Source organism: Mandrillus leucophaeus, unplaced genomic scaffold, assembly GCF_000951045.1.
Source record: "Mandrillus leucophaeus isolate KB7577 unplaced genomic scaffold, Mleu.le_1.0 Scaffold210, whole genome shotgun sequence".
Lineage (NCBI taxonomy): Eukaryota > Metazoa > Chordata > Mammalia > Primates > Cercopithecidae > Mandrillus > Mandrillus leucophaeus.
Window position 1 is genome coordinate 835,701 of NW_012102144.1, and position 18,014 is coordinate 853,714.

An 18,014-nucleotide genomic window follows, 5' to 3' on the forward strand; every position below is an offset into this window, starting at 1 on the left:
TGGCTAGGTTAACAGCTGTTAGAGCACTGACTCCACTGAACAAAGTTTATACAACCACATTGATTCAAATCTTCTTTACTTAGAGCTAGGCCTTTAGATAGGAACCAGGCCAGTTGTTAGCTTCCTACCAGTATTTTCAGTTTTACCAAGCAAAATGATAGTGTCAATAAGATTCCAAGATTCATTCCTTTGTTAGTGGCACAGGTATTCCCTAAGCTCCTGTCATAGAAACATTTTTCAAGGACTGGAGAATTACCACTTTAGTGACACAACATATATTTATTAAACACTAGTCTCCCTTATTGACAGAAGCAAAGAACCTCCTCTTGGAGATATGTTATTAAGCATGTTTGAGTTCTCATAAGTCTGTAGTGACATTTATTGGAAATATTTGCTCACTCAGAAGTTTACTTTGTTTTGATGAATCCTTTATTACAAATGGCAGTCCTCAAAAGATAGTCTCTAAGGGTTCTGCAGATAGTCTTTGGTTCTTTTAGACCTTCTCATGTTTTGCTTCTTACAAAAATTGCATTGCTGCATTGGGTATCAGGTCTAAGTCTCCCATTGGCTCCTGTGTAAAATTTTTTGAAATGATAAAAGACCAGGCAAATCTGATGGTCTACTGAGGGTTTTGCCTCACCAGAAGGGCTTATAGGCTTAATATATATGAACCTTACTAACAGAATTCATAAGGAGCCTTCTAAGAGGCTGGCCCTGTGCAGCGCTTGGGTAGGCCCAGGCTCTACCCTCATCCCTCTGGCTCACCATTCACCTGGGGGCTGCTGAGGCACTCAGTCACTGGTTTTCTCACTTTGTCCTATGACAGCATGACGCCCTCTGTGAAAGTGGAAAAGATTCATCCGAAAATGGATGGCACACTACTGAAATCCGCGGTGGGGCCAACCTGTCCTGCTACTGTGAGTTCCTTAGTCAAGCCTGGCCTTAACTGCCCCTCAATACCAAAGCCAACCTTGCCTTCACCTGGACAGATTCTGAATGGCAAAGGGCTTCCTGCACCGCTCTCTCTGGAAAAGAAACCTGAAGACAATTCCAATAATAGGAAATTTTTAAATAAGAGATTATCAGGTAACTTCAAATTTTCTTTCTTCATAATGCTTCTCTATATAGAGAGAGCATTAAATGGGCATTCATGGGGAGCAAATCAACTGCAGTCTAGAATTCCTATTTTTAAAACTGGTCACCTTCAGCTTTAGGAGGAAGTTCCTTAGTTAATGTGTTTGTTCTCTTCACTCTTGGTTTTTAAAGAGCATGAGAGTGTATGTGTGTAGGTCATGTAAAAGTAGCTTTCTAGTGGTGTATTTCTGAAGGAAGTAATACTTAATATCTTTTCCGTCATCTGATGGTAATAGTCACCCCGTCTTAGTGATGTTGCTGCTTTGTTGCGGCGCTCACACATTGTATATATTTTTATTTATTGATAATGTGGATTTTATTCCAGCTATAATTTGTCTAACTGTTGATTTCTTCTATTTTCTTACTTACAAAATACATGGAGGAGAGTTTGTCAGGCCACATGTAATGCCTGTGTTCTTTTGACAGAAAGAGAGTTTGATCCTGACATCCACTGTGGGGTTATTGATCTCGATACCAAGAAACCCTGCACCCGGTCTTTGACATGCAAGGTGGGTGGACTTCTGAAAGTCAAGCCAACTATCCTGATAAACATGGGTGACCGGGATGTACCACACTGCTCGCAAAGTCTCTCTGACCCAGAGAGGGTGCTCTGTGGATTGTTCTGAATTGTGTAGGTGAAGGAATAACTTGGAAGAAAGCCTCAGATTGACAAAATGTGAAGTATGTTGTTATAAATTACAATCTTGACAGAGGTTTTGTTTCTATTGAGCAGTGTTGTATCCACAGGAATAGTGTTCTTTCCAAGTCAGTCTGTTATTTTTAAAGACTTTTAATATTTCCATATGGAAATGTAATATGAGAGGCTACCCTTGACTGTGCTGTAAATTATACTGACTTAAAGCAAGTCTAGAAATTTCCTTTGCATGTGTATGAACATTTAACAAATGTGTCACCCATGGTTCTTAAATTTTAAAAAACCACTTTTTAAAAAAATCTGTGACTTTGAGATAGCCCTGTTTTCTAGTTTAAAAAAAAAATACTGCAAGCCAGGCGTGCCTGTAAGTCCCAGCTAGTGGGGAGGCTGAGGCAGAAGGGTTGCTTGAGCCTAGGCGTTCGAGTCCGGCCTGGACAACATTACGAGACCCATCTGTTTTAAGAGAAAAAACTAGATAAAATATATAAATAATTTATACACAAGCTAAGAAAATGTAATTGGTCTTCCTTTTTGCTCTGGGGTCTTCCTTATTTCCTTTAAAATGCCAGTATGTTAATAAGGTATATTTGCTGAAAAGTAAGGGTTATTGATGTGGGGGGTGGCTTCAGGTCATCAGTGAACACCTCTACATAAATGAGCTTATGTGTTGATGTGCATTTCTCTGGAGGGTGTCCCCAGCTACCCCCAGAAAGGTTCAAAAAGCATTCAGAGTCACTGCTTTGAAGTATGTAATTTTAAAACCTTAGAGGGAGGGGGTAAAAATGATAAAAGTTAGCGTTTTCTTCTAAAAATTAATAAAATGGTTAGTGTTTTATTTTAGATTTTATTAAAGTGTATTTGAATAAAGGACTTCAGGCCCTGCCCCAGGCCCCACCCAGTGGAGGCATGTTACAGTCTTCTGGAGTGGGAAATTTTTAAATGGTTCTTACTTTAATTTAAGCTTCTAATTTAATTTTAGTGTATAGATTTTGTCTTACAGCAGTGGTTCAGAACCTTTTTGGGGAAAAGGATTGGTCAAGAGTGCCTTCAAATATCTCATTTAAAAAAAAAAAACACGGTCCATCTTTCCAGAATAAAATAGTGCATATACATATACATTCTGAATTTTTATCTTGGATTAATCCAAGCCCATCCTTGGATTTCTAGGTTAAAAACTCTCTTAAAACAAACTGCTTTTGTTTTGTATAGGGTACTAATTGGACACACAGTGGTGTAGTCGGGGTGGTGTATGAAGATAGCCATCTGAGCTCTGTAGAATTATGTCAGTTTCAGCTGCCCCTGAGAGAATGTGTGAAAGCATGCCTCAACCTTGTCCACATCATGATCACAACTTGCCATTCTCCTTTTGCCTTCTTCCTGCCTCCCTGGCTCTCAGTAACATGGATTTCTCAGTAATATAGTACCTGTGGGCAATGAGGTTTGCTTTTCTCAAACCCAAGATGTTCTTTTTCAGTCGTTTACAAAGCGTGGCAGGGAACCACACCTTTTTTCTTTCTTTTAAATTTTGTTGTGATGAGAACACTTAACTTGAGATCTCCTCTTGTAACAACTTTTCAAGCGTGCAAGACAGTATTGTTGTACAGCAGAATATTGTACAGCAGATGTCTAGAACTTGTTCGTCTTGCTATAACTGAAACTTTATGCTCATTGATTAGTAACTCCCTATTTCACTCTCCCTTCAGCTGTTGGCAACCACCACTCTAGTCTTTGAGTCTGTGAGTTTGATTTTAGAGCTCATATAAGTGGAATCATGCAGTGTTTAATATTTCTGTGACTGGGTTATTTATCTTAGTATAATGTCCTCAAGGTTCATACTTGTTGTAGCATATAGTAGAATTTCCTTCTTTTTAAGGGCTGAATAATATTCCAGTGTATGTATATACTGCGTTGCCTTCATCCAGTCACCTGTTGACAGACATTTATATTTTTTCTACATCTTGTCTATTGTAACTAGTACTTCAGTGAAAATAGGAGTTCTAATAGCTCTTTGAAATTCTGATTTCAGTTATTTTGGATAAATACCCAGAAGTGAGGTTGCCAAACATTTTTTTTTTTTTTGACTCAAAATCTTCAAGGAGCTTGACAAACATTCTTCCTGTGCCTTTATTGCTAGGTGGACTGACTTTGAATGGGTCTGCATTTTTCTCCCATCTTCCTTTTCAAATGATATGTGCTCCCCTTGTCCTTCTTTAAGGGTGTCATTACACTCTGTGGCATTGGGCTAAGCCTGTTATTGCATTAATATGTCTTCAGACCCAGCTCGTCATGAGATCGGCATAGAACTAGCAGAAAATGCAGCATCCACCAGGCCTGCCCTTTTACAGGATGCGTTGACTTTTTTTCATTGTTTAGTCAGTTCTTTTCCTTTTCCTTGCCTTCACTTTGGTCTGAATCTGTTAAGCTCGGTAGGGCTAAACATGCCTGCGTGTCCCTACCCTGAGTGTTTCCCAAGTTGCTGCCAGGTGTCTTCTGTCTTAGACTTAGAACGTTATCTGTTCTCTTCACCATCAGGGGATTTGCTGCTCTTCGTTCCCATTACTCATTCTCTGTTGTCCGTCTGCCACCCTTACTGCCCCTCCTCACTTCTTCATCTGTCTAATATCCCGTCGAATTTCCTCTTTGCCTTCCATGCAGAGAGATTTGTGACTCCTGTAGCCTTTGTCCATTCACTCATTGTAGAACTTTTTATTACATACATCTGTGAACACCGACCTCGCTCATTCTAGGTCCCAGGGAATAAAGGGTTTAGCACAATAACCGCATGTTCCCTGTAATTGTGGCGCTTACAGTCTGATGAAAGAGATGGAGATTATTGATCACCAAAATAAGTGTAAAATTACCACTGATTAGTTATAAAAAGATGAGAGGACTACATTATGAAAGCCTGCAAAAATGAAGTTTGGCCAGGGAAGGCTTTCTTGCCATAGGAACATTGGGCTGAAATCAATATGATGATTTATCTGGGCAGAGAGGGATGGGAGAGGTAGGAGAAGTGGAGGAAACAATATGTGTGAAGGCTCTGTGACAGGGACAGAGCAAATTCCTTAGAACCTTAAAGCCAACCAGATGGCTGAACAGAAAGAGGGAGGAAGAGGTACGCAGGACCAAAGGAGCAGGGATCAGTAAGCAAGGGTCTTAAGAGTGTGCAGGGCCCCGGAGCCTAGTTACACAGTCAGTCTTTATCCTGTGAGCCTTGGGCAACCTCTATCAGATTTCTGTTTGGAATGTTCTTCACAGCTCAGTGGAAACCCTACTTACTCTTCAAACTGAGCTGGGAAAATGTATCTGCCTGCTTTCTTCATTTGGCTGTACTGTGCTAGGCACTGGGGACATTCAGGCTGAGGAGAGGTTTATACATCTGATTGGAGAGACAGGCAGGTAGACCAGTAATGTATGTTCATTTGTTCTTTCAACACATGTTGGAGGGCCATTATTTTTATCAACTTTTTGTTCAAAGCATTTGAGTGCCAGGTATTCTTCTAGAAGCTGGTACAACACAAACAAAACAAAGTTCCTTGTCTTCATTTAGGTTACTTTCTTATGGATATTTTTCATATTAAAGAAAATCAAGTAAAAATGTAAAAAGCTAAACACATTTATCTGTGCCAGGTTAGATTATTTAGGTAGACACAGTTTGCGGTGTGTCTCATAAGGAGGTGGGTTGTGTTATTCAACTGAAAATGGTAGTTAGAAGCATAATTCCCTTTTTAAGTCCCTAAAGTTGTAGCAAATATGCCAATACATTTGTATTATGTATAGGGGTATGCACACATTTACAGTATTTTGTAATATAAAAGAAGGAAACGTAGGTAAATTCGTGTATGTTTATGGATATGTGATTGGGGCCACTGTAGCTTATGTAAACTCGTCCATTCCTCAGGATTAGCATCTCCTTGCATTTTTACAGACTGAGATCTCAGCAGTATGGAATGGTCAGGTTTAACTTGAGTAATTGGACTTGACTGCCGATAAGATTTGCCCAACTCGATGACCAGTTTACACTGGTACATTCGACTGTATCTTCTGTTAGCAGTAGTATTAGGCTTATTTGTTTTGTTTTGTTTTAATGCCAGTAACTATGAAATGTGTTTGGACTACAGGCACATTTTCTTACAAGATTTGCTTCAATCACAGGTTTGTATTGGTTGCCTTAAGACAAACACTGCCATAATTTGACTTTTCTTTTTCCTCTGTGTGCCCATTTCTTAATTTTGAAATTAGACATTGTCTGAAGACCCAGGGGTATTGTCCATCCCATTTCCTTGATTTCCATAGCCAGTGTCTGTCTATAGGGATTACTTTGTCTCCCTTCCTGTTCATAGCATTTCTTCTCAGCCTCATCTGTCCAGTGCTTCTTGGCTGTGGCAGTCTGTCTGCAGAATGCTTTGGGCCACTTTACGTTTTTACATGGCATTTTCATTGGAAAAGAGAGATGCAATTGCGTTGAATTTTTATTCTCTGGAAGTTACTAAAAGAACACTTTCTGATACATGTTTTATGGAATAATTGTTTCTTCCCTTTAACATTCAAAATTTTAAATGGTTCAAAGAGGGTTTTTCTAATGGAGTTGATAAGAGCCCCCAAATCCAAATTGCTATTGTGTCACAAAACGTGAGTACTTGTCATATGGCACTAATGGTTGCACTTAGTTACATACCAGGTGTCACCGCTCACATTTCTTCTTTCTTCTGATGGAAATAAGATTTCCAGATTCTTCTGCATTTAGAGCCTAGAATGTATGCTTCTAGTCTAGCTAGGGAGAAAATATTGGGCTCTTAAGGTTTTTAGCTTATCAAATGCTGAGTACCCTTTCACTATGCTTATGGTCTAGGTTGCTTTTTTATTGGGAGTGGTGTTTGGGAATATAAGGCAGACCAAAAATTAATTATGAGATTCTTCAGTTTCTGTATTTTTTTGGTCCACAGACACATTCCTTAACCCAGCGCAGGGCTGTCCAGGGTAGAAGAAAGCGATTTGATGTGTTATTAGCCGAGCACAAAAACAAAACCAGGGAAAAGGAATTGATTCGCCATCCGGACTCTCAGCAACCACCGCAGCCTCTCAGGGACCCGCATCCCGCCCCTCCTAGAACGTCACAGGAGCCGCACCAAAACCCTCACGGAGTGATTCCTTCCGAATCAAAGCCTTTTGTAGCTAGTAAACCTAAACCTCACACCCCCAGTCTTCCAAGGTAAGTCAAGCCCTCCAACTCTTTCTTCCACCTTCGGAGATGAGACTTGCACATACTGTAAAATCTCAGTATGGTCATGATGTTGAGAAACATACCTCAGGCTCACTGTGGAGATAATTTTCTTAAGGGAGTTTTACTAGGAAAAAAAAAAAAAAAAAAGTTGAGTTCATCAGTAAGTTTCAACCAGGGCTTCTCTTGGTCGTAAATGCAAGCAGCAAAATAAAGCTAGAGTTATCTGCTCTATACTTGCTCAACATCAAGTGTCTCAACCCTGTTGACCAGGCAGAAATTGGTCCTTCCTGCGGGTTAGTGACAGGAACTCTTCACTGGCTATGGCCGCAGTTTCCCTTTCATTTGTCTTTATATAGCAGTGGGAATTCTTGCTGGGGACAGGCATTCAGCCTGAGTTTTTACAGCATCCGTTTATTAATGTGTTTTTTCATTCATTCATTTGGGGCTTTGGCCCCGAGCATGTATTAGCATTTTAGTAGCAGAGTAAACAGTGAATCAGAGTGTTTTAATGAGAACTTAAACACATACCTCAGAGACAGTGATGGTGGAATATGTGTGTGTGTGTGCTTATATACTGAACCAAGTTGAAGTAAAGACTGTACCTAATTTCCAGAGGGAAGGGAAAAAGAAAGGCGTAGAGAAAGAGGGGCTTCCATGTTAGCCGTTCATTTATTGGCAGCAAGAGCTTCTGCTGAGGAATGTGCCAGCCCTTGGTTGCTATTGCTTACCATTTCACCCTCATGTGTCTGATCTTTAAAATGGTTGCATAAAGGTGGAAGCACCTCCCTCATGGAAACCCAGGTGTCTGTTTGAGCCTGTCCCAACATGAGCTTTGTGGTTTCTATGCAGTATGCTGGAGGAGCCATCAGAGGAGGCTCCTCAGAGTGTGGTCAGGACCTGGCCAGAGATTCCTCCCCAAGTCCTTTCTTTGGTCATCTTCTCGTTGAAGTTTTTGCATCTAGAAAAATGTAAGCTTAATTCCAGAGGCCATTATAGGTGTAGGAAAAATACTGCCTTAAGTAAGAGGCTGTAGGCTATCCCCATAAAGTGGTAATACCACCTTATTCTTGTATCACCTCCTGTCTCTCCTAGGTTATCTTAGAGCACTTTGTGAATTACAGTCAGCCCTCTGTATCCATGGGTTTCACATCTATGGTTTAAACCAATTGCAGATTGAAACTATTTGGGGAAAGAAAAATTGTATCATACTGATCATGTATAGGCTTTTTTCTTGTCTCAGTGTTCCCTAAACATTACATTACATAGCATTTACATTGTATTAGGTACTAAAAGTAATCTAGAGATTATTTAAAGTATATGGGAGGATGCGCATAGGTTTTATGCAAATACTACACCATTTTATATCAGGCCACTTTGTACATTTGTGGATTTGCAGATTTGGCTATCCCCGGGAGGTCCTGGACTCAATTCCCCATGGATACGGAGAGAAGACTGTGTTTCATTTATTGTCTTAGTAAACCAAATCCAGTTGAAATTTGAAGAGAAATCAAAGAATTCTGTTAAATTCCATATGTATTTCCCCTTCTTTGGGGGAGAATAGAAGAGGGACCTGAACCACCCAAATGGCAATAGAAAGGATTCGTTCTAAGTTACCTTGATTGTATCTGGCAAACAGCTGAACTTAACATCCTTCAGTTCAGGAGAGAGGTTCCTTTAATCCCAAGCCACCTGGATCGGCATCTGTTTTCCCCCAGTGCTACAGGTGGAACTCAGGCCTCCCCTAGGTTGTTTTGGATACATTGTTATATCTCAGTTAAGGTGGCTGATTCCCAGGTGTGTGATCTGATCCGTGCTGCACTTTCTACTCACCAAGGCCTCCAGGCTGCCCTGCTCAGCAAGGTGGGAGTGCCCCCATTGACCCTCCTCCAGTCCATGAATCTCCACACCCTCCCCTGCCTGCCACTGAGCCAGCTTCTCGGTTATCCAGTGAGGAGGGCGAAGGCGATGACAAAGAAGAGTCTGTTGAAAAACTGGACTGTCATTATTCAGGTCATCATCCTCAGCCAGCATCTGTAAGTTCCACGTCCACCCCCGCATTGACCCTCCCCACACAGCATGGACAGGGCATTGTAGGGGGGCGCGCCAGGGATCTTGGCATGCCCATTATGTGTGGGACGCGGTCAAGGTGTGAGAGAAGCTCAGAACAGGGTGCCCCAGAGGCAGCACGCACTCTGTATGGGGGACATCTCATGCTTTTTTCCCTTTCTCTTCCATGACACTCAGGGCTAGGCATTGTCACTCTCATGCTTCACTGCCTCCGGTACTCAGAGGCAGTTCTGTCTTTCCTGATTAGCTCCTTTCCTGAAGGAGTGAGAACCCTGACTGGGCATGCCAGTGTGGGAGTCAGCAAGCACGCGGCTATGTTCTCTCTTGCAGTTTTGCACATTTGGGAGCCGGCAGATTGGAAGAGGCTATTACGTGTTTGACTCCAGGTGGAACCGGCTTCGCTGTGCCCTCAACCTCATGGTGGAGAAGCATCTGAATGCACAGCTATGGAAGTGAGTGCCTGTTGTTCTTGGGGAGAGGAGCTGACTTTACACAGTGCTGCGTTGTCTTTTGTTTCCTGTGAGACTGATGTTATGAAGATAGGCTTATCTAAACGAAGCTGGCCTTTGGCCCTGAGAAGGTGCCTTGTCATTCATTCATTCATTTACTCCACAACTACATGTTGTTCTGGGTCCTGGGGTTCAAAGCAGAAGGACTCTTATGTGTATGGAACTCACAGTCTAGTTGGGATTGGCTGAGGGGAGAAAAAAACTAGTCTACAGAAGAATAAGGAGATGATAGCTTGTCCTAAGTGAGAGAATGGAAACAATAACAATCACCAAGTCTTACTGAGAGCCAACTATACACCAAACAGCTTAGATATACTTAACATTCACAATTCTCTTGTCAGTTGACCATGATTATACCCTCCCCCACACCCCTGTTTGTTTTTGTGTGTGTGTGTGGTTTTTTTTTTTTTAATAGATGACAAAACTGAGATACAGTGTCATGCAGCAAGTTAGTGGTAGGGCCAGGAATTGAACCTAGAGGTAACATGTTTTCAAGTAAACAGCTGAAAATATACAGGCCAGAGGGATTCAGGGAAAGCCTCTGTGAAGAGGCAGATGGATGAGAAAGAGCAGTCACTGGGATGGTGGGGAGGAGTGAGTTCTGGGCAGAAGGAGGCACCTGTGTCAAGGTCTTGAGTCAGAAATGACAGCTTTTTGGAGAGAGAGCAAGAAAGTGAGCATGGTACAAGATGAGGTCCAGGAAACCAGCAGGGGCCAGGTGACACTGAAATTGCTTCAGTGTTGAAGGTTTTAGGTAGAGGAGCCATGTGCTCCAGTTTGCAATTTAAGACACTTTGTGTGATATTATGTACTTAATGCTTCCCAAACAGGATTTTAAGTGGAAGAAGAGTTCCTGGCCAAAAAGGTTTAACTCAGCCTTTCCTGTAAAAAAAAAAAAAAAAAAAAAAAAATTCAGCAAAAAAAAAAAAAAAAAAAAAAAAAAAAACTGTTCTATTTTTTACTGCAGAACTTCTCAGAGCCTTTAATGGGCACTGTGCTTTGTAACTGTTGAAGCAGGGAATGTCATGTATAATGTGGAATACGTCCCAAACTCTTTTCACCTCAGAACCTTTCTTAGGGGAACATCTTGGAGAACTAGTATTCGGTGGGAGCGACTTTGGTGAATAGTAAGCTTTACTAAAGTGACTGTCCAGTAATCCCCAGGCCATCCCAGATCCTCTGTTTGGGCATCATTTACTAGGGCCTCCTTAAATGGACTCTGCCAGTACATTCATTTGCCTCCCTGCCTTGGTTTTCTAATAAAGTCAGACGCTGGTCAGAGGCTTTGGATTGTCTGCAACCCAAAGAACCATCTCCATGATCATTAGTAGGACATTTGTTTCCTTAGAAGACCAGATCCAGAGCACTGTTACTCTGCTTTTCTTTTTCATGTTTCTTTCTGGTTCTTGCTGGATAAGAGTTTCTTCTTTATGAAGGAACATTGTCCCTGGCTAGACACAGAATCAGGGGACTGGTTTTGGGGGTTCTGCAGGGGTTTTTCCACACCAGAACTCCCTAAGATACGTGAAATCTCAACTTCATGTTTCTTCCGACTACCCACTGGGACTTGGAAAGCACATTGAGCTCATGAAACTATGGGTTTAATGTACTCCTGAGAGTTTAGAATGGACTTCTGAATGTTTTATCCGCATTATGTTGGTATGTGGCTCATGGCCAACAGTTTGAGCAAAGATAGTTTCAGTTCCTAGTGACTTGTACGGTGAGACTTTCCTCTTGGATGTTGTGAACTTTTTAAAAAGTAGGATCATAAGGTCAACTCTCCTGTCTACTCTCTGTTCTGTCTGAAGGCTGCCTACTTGCTTCCAGCAAGAAGGAAACTGACCCTTTCCATTAGCATGACCACTGGTTTTTAAAAAGTCTACAGCAACAAGGGACGTGTTGCTCAGTAATGAGCTAGCACATAGGCTTGGGGCAGATGAGACCTTGGTGCATGATGCCCCCCAACATAGGAGTGCTGGCAGCCTTTTCAGGCAGCCCTTGAGATTTGCTCTGGGGAGCTCAGCACTTCTCATCCAGAGAACTGTTCTCACCTGGCATCATTAAAGCCCTCAAGGAAACTTTCAAAGTGATCCAGGTCCCATCCTACTGGCTCAGCCCAAAATCCTTCCTTACAGGGTTATTGTGGTGAAATTGGAGGTAAGTGAAGTGGGAATTGAGTATGAAATGAGTAAACTTCAGTTTGTGGAGTCTCTGGCCAGTGGTGAAATTTGACCAGCACTTTCTCTGCAGCATGGCCATAACCTGAAAGGCCACTGCCCACCTCCTGTGATTTCTGTGAACTGCTTGTCCTCTGTTGATTTGCGACCAGTATCCCATATTCCCTAAGAAGGGGCTGGGATGGTTTTCAAAGGTTTTTGTTGGTGTTATTTTTTTTTAACTTTTTGAAATGGTAATACAGTCACTGGGCTTAAAAAAGGAAAAACAAGGCTGAGGCAGAAGAATGGCATGAACCTGGGAGGCAGAGCTTGCAGTGAGCCTAGATCGCGCCACTGCACTCCAGCCTGGGCAACAGAGCAAGACTACGTCTCAAAAAACAAAGGAAAAACGAGTATAAAGAGGCATACATTGAAAATCCTGAGTCCTCCTGTCTCCTACATGCTTGTTTTCCACCCAGCCCCCACAGACGTTACTATTTTTTATGTATCTCTACATAGTGTTATTTTGCCTCTTTATACACAAAAGAATAACTACTTAAAAGAACTTTTCTAAGAGGAACTTGTAATTGCCTCTCGGAGAGATCCACATCCTTCCCTGCTCTGGAAGGGAAGATTTGGTTCCAGGCAGCCTGGTCTTTAGGCCCTGGCTTCCTGAGCCACCTGGTGGTCATGAGAAGCCACTGCTCCCAGTGAGCAGTAGGGCTTGGACTTCATTTAGAGCAGGGATTCTGGATGCCCCAGAATCACCCAGGGGCCTTGTTGCCATACAGCTTCTGATGCAGTCATTCTGGGGTGGGGCCCAGGAACTCAGCTTTCCTAACCAGTCTCTCAGGTAATTAATGACAGTGCCTGCCACCCTCCTCTATGAGTAGTGCAGAGAGAGAGCCTAGCCTCTCAACCTTGGTTCCACATTAGAATCCCGTGACATTAGAATCCCCTGGAGAGATTTAGAAATTACTAGTGTCTGTCCCCACTCCCCGCAGAGACTCTGGTGTAATCGGTATGGATGTGGCTTAGGCTCCACAGGTGACTGTAGTGTGCAACAGCTGGAGTTGAGAAGCACTAACATCAGGCCAGAGCTGCACCCTTGAATGGGGTTTTGGGTTTTGTTTTTTGTTTTTTGTTTTTTGAAACAGGGTGTCACTGAGTCACCAAGGCTGGAGTGCTGTAGTGTGATCTCAGCTCACTGCAACCTCCACCTCCCGGGTTCAAGCGATTCTCTTGCCTCAGCCTTCTGAGCAGCTGGGATTACAGGTGCACACCACCATGCCCGGCTAATTTTTGTATTTTTAGTAGAGACGGGGTTTCACCATATTGGCCAGGCTGGTCTCAAAACTCCTGAACTCAAGTGATCCACCAGCCTCAGCCTCCCACAGTGCTGGGATTACAGGTATGAGCCACCGTGCCTGGCCTAATGGGATTTTTAAAGCATTTGCAAATACTTGCAGTCATTAATTCATTTTATTAATAACAGTAGTCTTTAAAAGCATCTGGAAATCACCTAGGCAGAAGTCTAGGCCAGCTCTCTCACTGGGGTAGTGGTTGGGTCAGCCAGGGCTACCCTGTAAGTCAGGATCAAGGCAGTCCTGGCACTTGCCTTCCAGTCAGGTCTTTTTCTCTTCTGTCAACTCAGTTTAAATTCTGCCGAAGAAGTTTTTGAAATTTTGTTACTGTCACATTTAACATTCAGAGCTAAAATAAAAGGAGACCCTCCCTGGTTTGAATTTAGACGGTTTCCGCATCCCCTAATAAATACCTTGCCCACACATTCTTAACAGAATCCATTGTTACAACATCATGCTGAATATCCCTTGATACTGTGGGGCTTTAGTCCCTTGTTCAGGCCAATAGTTATGACCTAGCAGTTGCTGTTAATTAGCTGCACCCTTCCTTTTCTCTCACTCGTTCCTGAATTCTCTCTTCTGTGTTTCCTGCACTGTGCTGAACACTAGGACTACAATGGTAAATAAGCTGGGGATGACTCTCTGCAGAGGATTTGGTGATTAGCAATCCGACACTTAAAGGATGAGCAGAAGTTGGGGTATTGGGTCATGGCATTTTCTCAGAATATAAGGAACGGCTGGAAGCAGGGAACAGGGCATTGGGGGTGGGAGGTGGAGTTAGAGGCTGGGGTAGTAGCAGCGGGGAGTTGCACACATATAGTTACTCTAAGAGCCCCAGGAAGGCATTAAAGAATTTGAAGGAGAGAGGTGACAGAATTGGCTTTGTAGTTCAGAGTGATCGCTTTGATGTGGATGATTTCTCTGTCATAAGCAAAGAGGGTGCCATCTGAAAGTCTCCGTGAATGGCTGTGGTCAGTGTCATTCACTATCCTCTCATTTTTTCAGGAAAATCCCACCAGTGCCCAGTACCACCTCACCCATCTCCACACGTATTCCTCACCGGACAAACTCTGTGCCGACATCACAATGTGGAGTCAGCTATCTGGCAGCAGCCACCGTCTCTACATCCCCAGTCCTGCTCTCATCTACCTGCATCTCCCCAAATAGCAAATCGGTACCAGCTCATGGAACCACACTAAATGCACAGCCTGCTGCTTCAGGGGCGATGGATCCTGTGTGCAGTATGCAATCCAGACAAGTGTCCTCTTCATCCTCATCCCCTTCCACGCCCTCTGGCCTTTCCTCGGTTCCCTCCTCCCCTATGTCCAGGAAACCTCAGAAATTGAAATCCAGCAAATCTTTGAGGCCCAAGGAGTCTTCTGGTAACAGCACTAACTGTCAAAATACCAGTAGCAGTACCAGTGGCGGCTCAGGAAAGAAACGCAAAAACACTTCCCCACTGTTGGTTCACTCTTCCTCCTCCTCTTCCTCCTCCTCCTCTTCTTCTCATTCCATGGAGTCTTTTAGGAAAAACTGTGTGGCTCACTCTGGGCCTCCCTACCCCTCAACGGTAACATCTTCCCATAGCATCGGCCTCAACTGTGTGACGAATAAAGCAAATGCGGTGAACGTCCGGCATGACCAGTCAGGGAGGGGCCCCCCCAGCGGGAGCCCTGCTGAATCCATCAAGAGGATGAGTGTGATGGTGAACAGCAGTGATTCCACTCTTTCTCTTGGGCCCTTCATTCACCAGTCCAATGAACTGCCTGTCAACTCCCATGGCAGTTTTTCCCACTCACACACTCCTCTAGACAAACTCATAGGAAAGAAAAGAAAGTGCTCACCCAGCTCGAGCAGCATCAACAACAGCAGCAGCAAACCCACAAAGGTTGCCAAAGTGCCAGCCATGAACAACGTCCACATGAAACATACAGGCACCATCGCAGGGGCACAAGGACTGACGAACAATTCTCTCCTTCATCAGGTAGGAAATGGACTATGACCCCCATGGGAATGCCCATTTCCTCTCCCTTAGGATCTTTTGCCAGCTCAGAAATGTGTTTGGTTGGATTGGTTGGTTGGTTTGTAAACAGATATTCAGCTTCATGGTGTCTTTAAAAAAAAAAAAAAAACAAAACAGCTCACAGCCATATGAAGGTAAAACAGGCTCTTCTGCCAGAATTTCTGGTGCCTTTGGAAGATGCTCTTCGGAAAGAAAGTATAGTAATGCGTTTTTAGTAGATAGAGCTGCAGAAAGCATCAGGCATGACAGCAAAATCATAATTGGAGGGGAGTCCCTTTATGAGATAGCCAATAATATGTTATCCCAATGCTGTGAAGTGTGTGCCATTCAAGGCTTTAAGTAAGGAAGCAGGCATTGTTTCCTGGATAGTGGTTCTTCAGTATGTTCCTCTGAGGAAAGCTGGGCTAAAATCAAACTGATCTAGAAAGGGGTGATTTAAGATTTAAAATGAGGCCGGGCGCAGCGGCTCATGCCTATAATCCCAGCACTTTGGGAAGCTGAAGCAGGCGGATCACCTGAGGTCAGGAGTTTGAGACCAGCCTGGCCAACATGGTGAAACCCCCGTCTCTACTAAACATAAAAAGATTAGCTGGGTGTGGTGGTGCACGCCTGTAATCCCAGCTACTCAGGAGGTGTAGGCAGGAGAATTGCTTGAACACGGGAGGTGGAGGTTCCAGTGAGCCAAGATCACACCACTGTACTCCATCCAGCCTGGGCAACGGAACAAGACTATATCTCAAAAAAAAAAAAAAATTATTATTTTTCCCTCTCAAAAGAATTTCAGATATTCTGGTTAAATCTCACCCCTTATTTTCTCTTCCCGTTTTTGAGGGAGGCAGGAAAAACAGGATTCAGCATGGGCATAGCAGAAGATTGAAATCTCATTCCAAGCTCATAGTTAAAAAGAAGTCTGCATATGAACCCATCAGTAGAGAAGTGGCTAAGTGGTTGTGGGATTCATAATTAACCATGACTTTCTCTCTTAGGCTGTATTCTTGTCTCGTCCCAGCTCTTCTGCCTGTTACTGACCTCACCTGTAGCTGTTTCTTCCAGCTTCCTTTGCTCTAACTTCCAGCTCATCTCTCATCTTGTTATTTTATTCATCAGGATATCTCCTCACCTTGCTTACGAACAGGAATTTCAGCAACATCACCCCTGAGCCCTGAATTAAAATGTGAGGCTCTTTTTCATGGTTTTTTTTCCCCTTCCTTGTCTTCAGAACTTAACTCAAATGCCAGCCAGGTTAGAACTTTTTCAGAAAATACCAAGAAGTTTCTTAGTATTTTCTTAGTGTGATGTAATTTTCCTCTAATATTTGGGTGAATTAACACCCAGTGCCAAAGCTATGGGGAAAATATTTGTGAATTTAACCAGCTGCATACATTATGGGTTATTATGTGTTGTTTGGCATTCTGATCAGGGAATTCCTGGACAAATGAGAAGTGTGCTTTTCCTTCTTGGTTTGTAGTTACTCATTACAGTTTATAAGCATAATAATCCAATATAAACACAGAAGACATGGTGTACCCATTATTCAACACACCGTCGTTGAGAGTAGAGTCCCCAGGAGACATGATCCCCATGGGAGGGGCATCCCATTGTGCTGTAATGTCCATCTCACATCTGTATTAGTGAGCACACTGTCTTCATTTAGACAGGAGTGTAGATCTTAATGCCCACAAGTAACAAAAAGGACAGAAGGGGGCCAGGTAGGGCACAGCAGAGATTTGACAGTGCCTACTAGAAATAGGGCGACATGGAGCAGCTGCTTCCAGACATTTGTTACCAGCTTTAAAGAGAGGCTGCAGATCTGGACTTGCATGTGAAATTTAGTCGAGATATATGTGTGTGTGTGTGTGTATATATATACGCGCACACACACACATATATCTCGACTAAATGTATGTGGATATATATATCCACATACATAATGTATATATATATTATGTATGTGGATATATATATCCACATACATAAATACACACACACATACACGTTTTTTTCTCTTCTTAAATCTGGTATAGACTATGTATCTGTGGGCCATCTTTGGCTCATGACCTGCCATTTTGCCACCTTTGATTTTTACCATATAGTGGCACTGTGTCTTACTAGAACAATGCAGACAGCCTAACTTTGGGCTTTTTCCTTAAAATCAGTTTCCACTTAAGTTTGTGTTTGAGAGAGAGTTTCTCTGCAGAGGAGTACTTTTTTTTTATGCTGCACAAATCCTGGGGCAGGAGTGGGGGTGCTTGCTTAGAGATCAAAGGATCATTGAACCCCAAGAAGTGTTGCACATTTTTATGTCTTTGTTCATTTATCTTATAGCTTTCATAAGAATCTCAAAGGGACTCATGACCCCAAAATACTTTAAAGAATGCTGCTGTTACAAAAGTAGGGATCTCTACTTGCTGTTCCTTGTGGAGCTGCCTTTAAAACAAAAATAACTGGGCTAGTTGAAGTTTTCTAAACAAGGGGATGAAGAGTGGGACACGCTAGCAAGTCTGGGAGATGATGGGGTTGGGTAGTGACCCCCAAGAGTCTATTCATGGCCTCTGCCACCAAAGATGTAAAAGCCTACTGTGAATGCCAGAGTTTCCTCTCCCCCAGCATGGGCACTGCCCTGAGTGCGAACTGTCACACCTGTGTGTGCTGGCCCTTGACCTTGTTCCCTTCTCAGTTAACAACCTGGAATACCTTCAAGGACACAAAATCAGTAAATAAAACTAACAGGCAAACATAAGAGCCTTTTCTCTAAGCTAGAAACCCATGCCTGCATCTCTTCTAACCAGTTGCCTAGAAGTAAATCTTTGCAATGATTGTGCCCAGTAATAGTGAAGGCATTTGAAAGCTAAGGCCAAATTCTATAGCTGACTGTTCCTGGT

General features: G+C 42.9%; 1 protein-coding gene across 1 annotated transcript in view; it reads left to right on the forward strand.

The window, feature by feature from the left end:
* Nucleotides 1-18,014, forward strand: part of ATXN7 (ataxin 7) — a 35,803-nt gene that overhangs the window by 13,644 nt on the left and 4,145 nt on the right. Inside the window, exons 3-8 of the mRNA XM_011980344.1 lie at nucleotides 827-1,086; nucleotides 1,561-1,643; nucleotides 6,736-7,001; nucleotides 8,848-9,046; nucleotides 9,411-9,532; nucleotides 14,115-15,093. Of these exons, the coding sequence (XP_011835734.1) occupies nucleotides 827-1,086; nucleotides 1,561-1,643; nucleotides 6,736-7,001; nucleotides 8,848-9,046; nucleotides 9,411-9,532; nucleotides 14,115-15,093 (1,909 nt within the window). The remainder of the gene's footprint in view (nucleotides 1-826; nucleotides 1,087-1,560; nucleotides 1,644-6,735; nucleotides 7,002-8,847; nucleotides 9,047-9,410; nucleotides 9,533-14,114; nucleotides 15,094-18,014) is intronic.